We start from the raw sequence: 7352 nt of genomic DNA on the forward strand, positions 1-7352 counted from the left end.
CTGGGCTTGTGGCAAACCACCGGCTGAGTTGCCATTAGAGTGGGCCATGAGTTCTCACTTCTAACCGCAGTGCTGGTCAAAGACGGCTGTCGGGGCAGGGCCGCGAGCCAGAGGACCTAGGCATCAGGAGATGGAGGGCTATTAGCCCACTGCCTCCATGAGCTGAGTGAATGCAGCCCGTTACCCTGCTTAACTGTGTTCTCTGACGGCAGTGCTATGGGAGAGGCAGCTGAGTGAGGGAAGTGGGTGTCTGGGGTTGTGCTGTATTTGTTCAGGGGGTGGAATTCACGTTTTGAGAACCAGGAGATTCTAATGACCGGGCTCCTTACCCGACTTGCCAGTGTTTTTCACAGGCACCCTCTCCCCGGCGCCCTCCATTCCCCCTGCAAGGGAGTGACAATTGTGTCTATGTGTCTATGTGGTTCTCGGGAATTCGAGGCCCCCAAGCTAAATGCAATCACTGAACAGGGTGGCCCAGTGGGGGTGGGGGGGGGGTCCTTAGTGTGTCAGGTTCTTGTGGGGAAAGAGGATCTAGGTCTGGAAAGAACAGACCTCTCCTAAGGGAAGCCTGAAAGAAACCCAATGACTGTGGCCCCCTGGTCCAGCCACCTGTTAGCCGACCTTCCAGGAGACCTTCGAGGACCAGGTGGACAGACAAGGGAGAGAGAAGCAGAGAGAGACACGCCAGAGAGGTGCCTGGGCAGCGAGGTCCCAGACGAGCAGGGTGAGCCAGACTCCCAGCCTGTCCCACCCAGAAACTTGGTTTTTCCTCTAATGTATTAATTTCTCCCCTTTCCCAGTTTCGGACTCTTGGACTCATCCAAGTGGGGGCTCTAGGATGGATGCCGCAGGCCTCCCCAGAGCCGAAGCCAAGGGGTGTGTATGTGCGTGCGCGCGTGTGTGTACACGTGTGTGCGTGGTGTGGAAGCCCGTGCGTGCGTGCACCAGTATATGTGTGTCCAGCCTCAGTGTCGGTGGGTCAGGGGGTTGGGGTGGTGAGGCAGGTGTTTTCACCCAACAGCTTTGGTGTCTGGTGGAAGAGAGGTACCTGAGGAAGTGGCTTCTCATAGCGCAGGTTACCTGGCCCTGTATTTGAGGAGGTCTTCACCCTTCCTCACGCTGCATTGAGGGCCTGGGGAGAGAAGGCCCAGGGCCTTTGGAACTGATGGCCAGAGGATAGCTCCTGGCCCATGGGGAAGCTGGGCCCCACCAAGGGCGCTGAGGACAGCCTGGGGCAGGGGGGGGTCTCTCGTGCTTGTTCTTTGGGAGGCTCCTGGGGATGCATGAATTGGATGGATAGACAGGGTCTATAAGCCGCCAGACGGGCTCCTGTGTGGGCAGAGCCTCTGCCGCCCATCGATCTGATCCTGTTTGAGAGGCTGCAGATGGGCAGAGTGGCGGAGGCCCAAGATAGGATAAGGAGAGGTCAGAGGAGGACGGGGTGACCTGGCCCCAGAGAGTGACTTGGTGGGGGTGGGGAAGGAGGGCTCCAATCAGAACATTTCCTCCCTTTGCACTTGGCCTGGGAACGAGACCTCCATGACTCACCCTGCACCATTCCTTTACTCAAAGCATACTTGCCAATAAAATGGACAGATTACAACTTTTGTTAAGCCAGATACAAAGGCCCGTCCAGATCTGAGGGGGAGCATGGGCATAGGACAGTGGCAGTAGCTGGACGCCGGTAGCTGGACGTTGGGCCCCTGGGCTCTCCAGTTCTGCACTAGCTCACTGAGTGGAGAGCACAGGAATCTTCCAGGTCACTTCCCAGCCTGGGCCTCGGTCTTCTCATCTGGGACACAGGCACTGGACCAAATGCCTCTCCAAGGCCTGTTCCAAGCTGCAGCCCAGAGAAGTCATTCTAGTTCCTGAGGAAAAGGCCTAGAACACCTCCCCACGCCCCCTTCATCCCTCACCTAGTTGAGTTTTAAAGACATTACAACTTCCCCAGGTCATCATCTTCAGAGTTAAGGTGGGGTGTAGGCAGAGAGCAAGCTGAAAGCAGAGCTCATTTCACAGCAAGGGGGGGCCTGGGTGCGCTTTCAGAGCAAAAAGGTGGAAACACACATACAAAGATGCAATAAATCTGAGTTGTGCGGTTGAATGAATGAAATGCTGTTCATCGAATGAGTGTAAGTGTGCTGGGCAGTGCGCGCCATCCCTGGGGGTATGGGGGGTGTGTGCTGTGACAGGGACGGAGATGACAGCCTGATGGGAGAGGACATCCGTGCAGCAGCGTCTCAGCCCAGCTGAGCAGCTCTGAGGGAAGGGGGCTGCCTCAGGGGGGGTGAGGAGAACCCACCTGACAAGGGGTGCTCTGTGTGAACAGGAGTCAAGGAGATCGCGCACCTGTAATCAAAGGAGCCATCCTCTTCTTTGGGGTCTTCAGGGCCAAGGGGAACATCCTTCTTTTCTCGCACTTGGTCAGTAAGGGAAGCAAAGACACAGACGTCACGATTGACCGTGCTCGAGCTCTGCGGGGCCCCAAAGTACAGCCAAAGAAGCCGCCTCTGGGTTCCATGACTCTCCCTCTTAACAAGGCCCCATCCATGCCCCCCTTGTTCTTGCCTCCCACGGTTGATCGGGTGCCAAGTGAATTCTGCTTCCTCCTCCCCGTCACTGGGGCTTTTCTTACATCTCCACTGACAACTGAAATCTCCCCCGACCCGGCTCCCCACCACCGCTCCATGAGGTCTTCTCCAAACACCAAATGGATGCGATCCTTGGCACCTTTCTTTTTTCTTTTGGCTGCGGCACTCGGCATACTAGATCTTAGTTCCCTGACCAGGGATCGAACCCATGCCCCCTGCAGTGGAAGCGCCGAGTCCTAACCACTGGACCACCAGGGAATCCCTTGGCACCTTTCTTAATCTGGTTCCATGTTATAATTATGTGTGCACCTTTATTTTGCCTGTAACAGAATGCCAGTTCTTTTCTCGAGGGTGGGGACTGTGTGTTTCTTCAAAGCTCCTAAGAGAGTGCCCTGGGCAGACAGGACACGCCACACACACCTCTGGAATGGAAGGTGCTCTCTTAACTGTGACCTCACTTGTTTGTGCGACCCCCCTCTTCCCACACCTCCTCTGTGATGTGTCAGCGTCCCTCCCAGGCCCTGTCTTGTGCTGTGATCCTCCTACTATGCCAGCTGCACTGTCCTTGAGGGAGAGGTCACCTCTCCTTCTAGTATCCTTAGCACCCAGCACAGAGCCTGGCACACAGCAGACTCTGAGGTGAGTGACTTCGTTTCTTCCTGAGGTACGAGGCAGGATAATCACCCCTATTTTAGGGGAGGGAAGCTGAGGCCTTGAAGATGTCACGTAACTAATTAGCACCTAAAGTTTAAGGTGGAGACTGGAGCCCTGGCCTCAAGGCTCCTGGTTCACTCATCTTCCTAATGGATGGGGGGCTTCCCTTGGAGCTGGAGGAAAGGAGATTAGCTGTAAGAAGAACTTTCTGGAACGGGCAGAGGAAGGCTGAGTTTATCTGATCAGTTCTCAGGTGCATCAGTTCCACCTGGAACAGAGGGTAAGCTCAGAAAGGCTGCCCTTCTCCTAACTCTGCCTTTCTGTCTTACAGAAGAAAACCAGCCCCAACACAGCACAACAAAGTGAAAGAAAACATCATTCACCAATAAAGAAGTATAATTTCCTGCCCTCCCTGACTTGAAGGAGAGGCATAACTCTTTAGAATCCTAGGGTCTGAGGGCACACGGGCCAGGGGAAGAAAATAAAACAGAATCTCCTCTCTCTTTGAGTTGAGTTTTAGGGGATCGTGGAGGAGGATGTGTTCACAGAGATGCGCAGAAGCCGGCACTTGGGGAGCATGGGGTGTGCCTGGCGAGGGCTTTGGGGGCAGGGAGCAATTTCACTGTGCAATCCAGCTGGATTTTCACTCTCAGGGTCATCCATTAGCCTGTCTCCTGTCACCCTACCCACTCCATCACAGACAGATGGCTTTCTCATCCCTGTCTGAAAAACAGTCAATATTTCCAGAAACAAAAAAAGCCGGAGGTCCTTGTCCTTGACCTTGGTTTGTCTGGGCTGGAGGATCTTCAGGCCACAGAAGAGAAATACTGCTCTGGGACTCAAGAAAAGCTCAAAGCCCTTTAAGGACCGGGGGTGGTCCCTCTCAGTGCAACCCAGCCCTCAGCCTCTGCCAGCTCCTCAGGTAGGAGCATCTGACCCTCTCTTGGTATATCTGTGATTTCAACCCAGCCATGCTGAGAGCCCAGCTCTGCGGCCTCTTCCATCCAAACCTCTCTTCACTCCGGCCTCTCTCTTACAGTTCCAGAAAATGCATCTCTCCTTCCCCCTTCACTGGGACATAGCATCCTCATGAGATTCAGGCTGAAAAAAGCCAATTACTGAGCAGATGGGTGGTGAGTCAAGGGGAGGGAAGGTCATTCTTAATGGGAGCCAGGGTTCTTTCCATCTCCTCTCTGGCTGCCTGGACTGTTCCATCCCCCCACCTCAGGCGAACTTAATTAACTCAAGTGCTTTCTGGCAACTCTGAGATGCACAGAACAGGCAAGAGGACTGTACGTCCAAGCTTGGCAAGGATTGTGCTCACTGAGAGGGCGGAGCCTCCTGGAGCTGGCAGGGGACCTGGTGACTCACAGGAAAGCCCGCTGGCCCTGTCCCCCAAGCCCGCTCCTCTGACACATCTTACCTGGGTACTTGCCGCCTCGACTCCTCTTGATGAAACAGACGATGAGCAGGGTCAGCACCAGGAGGGCGACGGCACACATGAGCCCAATGAACCAGCCCTGGGTGGCGATGTCCGCCTGGTTGTTGGTGTAGGCTGGCGGGGGAGGGCCAGAAGCAAACACGTCGTGAATGATTCACATGGGAGAAGGTGAGGAGGGGAGGGAAGAACTTCAGTTATTTCATGTCCAGGTTCCTCCTGCAGCCTAACGGTACCACCCAGCAGCTCTCTGGCCCAAACTACCCTACCCTACTACAGGGACAAAGAGAAAATAATGTAAAAGTCAAGGTCAAAAGGTCAGAAAAGAGGCACAGGACAGGGGTACAGGGAGCAGAATAAGCAGCAGGAGGCTGGACAGGCCCTTTAGGAAGGGAAGTTTCCTAAGCAGGAGGCGTGGCATTCTTGCAAAGCCGGTGGCTGGGCACAGCCTGGTGGGGAATGAGGGAAGGCCAGGGGTTGACTGTGATTTCCCACGAATGAGCCACAGGGGTGAGCCGGCATGCTACCCGTCAGGGAACAAGGTCAGCGGTCACATGGCAAAACCCCTGGAAGAACGAACGCCTTCGCAGGCCTGCACAGGCACCGAGCGGCGGCCTGTCCCACCAGTACGGCCCTGAAGCCAATCGGGCTTCCCGGCAGCGGGTCGCAGGTGGGGTACAGTTCCAGGATGCCCCGTGCTTCCTTGTGTCTCCCCAGCTGCACAGTGGGCTCCCTGACAGCAAAGACAGCCCCTGTGTGGGTAGCCCAGACGGGCCGGTGGCGAGGTTAGGGCCAGGGCTGTGCATTCAGCACACCCCATGCTGCCTCTCCCAGACCACTTCCGTACGTGGAGACCCCTGTGACAGCGGGTCCCTCGCTGTCCCTGCCTGGACATGTGGAGACCTGTCTCAAAGTGGGCAGACCCCTTCATAACGCGAGGGGCGGATGGGCGGGCCTGGAGACCAGAAGCAGATCTGACGGCATCCTGGAGGACCAATGGCTAAGGTTAGAGATCAGAAGGGGTGGGGTGGGTAGGAGTCACTTGCCCTCTTCCTTTCTATGGACTGGAGAACAAAAGCAGCAGCCTTCCATGGAAACCACGACGTGGGGGACAGGAAGGATCACAGGGGTAGAACAGACCCTGGGTAACCCTGGGGCCAGCAGAGCGAGCGGAGTGGCCTCTGGGAGAGCCAGACAACAGCGGGAGTGCTGAGAGCCACGCAGCCGGAACCGAAGCTCAGGGCCTCCTCGGGGGAGAAGCACAGGCACAGAGGATGGACCCTGGGCCCGTGCCGTACTCTAGGGTCTGCATCACACACCATTTTGTGGGGCACGTATCTGGGTGCAGTCTACCCTTTGCTCTTCTTGGGCAGAGAAACTGTCTTTATAGCGTTCTCAGCATCTAGCCAAGGGTATTGCACCAAGATGGGTCTCAATAAACAATGAAGACTGATGAACAAGACCTTCCACGCTCTCTGTGCTCTGGCTGCCCAGGCAGCCCGGGATGGAAAGCAGCTGAGTCCCATGGGAACATGGCTGTGACTACCCTGATCCAGGCACGCTGTGGGGCAAATCCCATCCCTGCTTCCGCTCCCACTTCTGAAGGCCGTTTCCTGCACAGGGTCAGAGAGGTCTTCCTAAACCCCATGCAGGATCAGATCACTTCCTCGCTTCAACCTCCAATGCTTCTCATTACTGCTAGGAAAAACCGTCCATTCCTTATCCTGATCTGCTGGGCTCCATCAGTCCCATCTCCCACCACCCTGGACACTCCAGCCACACTGGCCACTCCCACTCCTGCCTCAGGGCCTTTGCATCTGCTGCTCTTTTTTTCAGATGGCTCCCTCAGCAAACGTCATCTCTTCGGAAAGGCCTTCCTGGAACTTCCCAGCTAAGGCAAAAGCCCTCTCCCCCACCCAGCCACTCTCTATCCGAGGGCTCGAATTTGTCCTCTTCATAATAGCACTTATAACCATTTGCTACCTTACTAACAGTTTACACCTGGAAGCACTTCCTATGGGCTGGCACGACTCCAAGTGCTTTCCCATGATTATCTAATTTAATCCTCACAGCAACCCCATCAGGTGGATTTTCACCATTACCCCTATTTCACAGGTGGGGAAACTGAGGCACTGAGGTTAGTGATTTGCTTAGGGGCCCAGAGCTGGTAAGTGGTAGAGCTGAGCTGTGACCCTTGGCCGTCACAGCTCGAGTCCGTGCTCTTCACTACTCCGCTCTCATCTCTCCACCCAGAAGTAAGCTCCCTGAAGGAGGGACCGTCAGGGTTACTGTCACCCCCCCAGTGCTGGGACACAGCCTGGAACATAGAGGCACTTGATCTGCTTCCTGACTTCCTTCCCTTCGCTCAGTCCACTCATCCTCTTGGCCTGATGGGGTCTCTGCTTCCCTCAAACTCCACGCTTGCCCTCCCTTCTGCATCACCCACTCCAGCACGCGACTCAGTCGCCCGCTGTGGGTCCCCTTGGCAGTTATTATCGCATCTTTTTGTGCTTGCCTTGAGCTTTGCTGGAGGAAGATGAAGACCCAGGCCCCTCACAGATTCACTAAGTCATACTTCAACTGGACCTTCTCCGCAGCCTGGCCACCCTTCCACTCCTTTCTCACTGCCCCTCCCAACTGCTCCCCCTCCCCCCCTCGCTGCCCCCCTG

General features: G+C 55.8%; 1 protein-coding gene across 5 annotated transcripts in view; it reads right to left on the bottom strand.

The window, feature by feature from the left end:
* Positions 1-7352, bottom strand: part of NFASC (neurofascin) — a 70240-nt gene that overhangs the window by 1408 nt on the left and 61480 nt on the right. For all 5 annotated transcript variants that reach the window (XM_024751008.1, XM_024751006.1, XM_024751007.1 and 2 more), the window contains 2 exons: positions 4669-4800; positions 2350-2419 (listed from right to left, as the gene is read on the bottom strand). In XM_024751008.1, coding sequence (XP_024606776.1) covers positions 2350-2419; positions 4669-4800 — 202 coding nt within the window. The remainder of the gene's footprint in view (positions 1-2349; positions 2420-4668; positions 4801-7352) is intronic.

The sequence above is a fragment of the Neophocaena asiaeorientalis genome, unplaced genomic scaffold (genome assembly GCF_003031525.2).
Source record: "Neophocaena asiaeorientalis asiaeorientalis breed wild unplaced genomic scaffold, Neophocaena_asiaeorientalis_V1.1 scaffold67, whole genome shotgun sequence".
Classification (NCBI taxonomy): domain Eukaryota; kingdom Metazoa; phylum Chordata; class Mammalia; order Artiodactyla; family Phocoenidae; genus Neophocaena; species Neophocaena asiaeorientalis.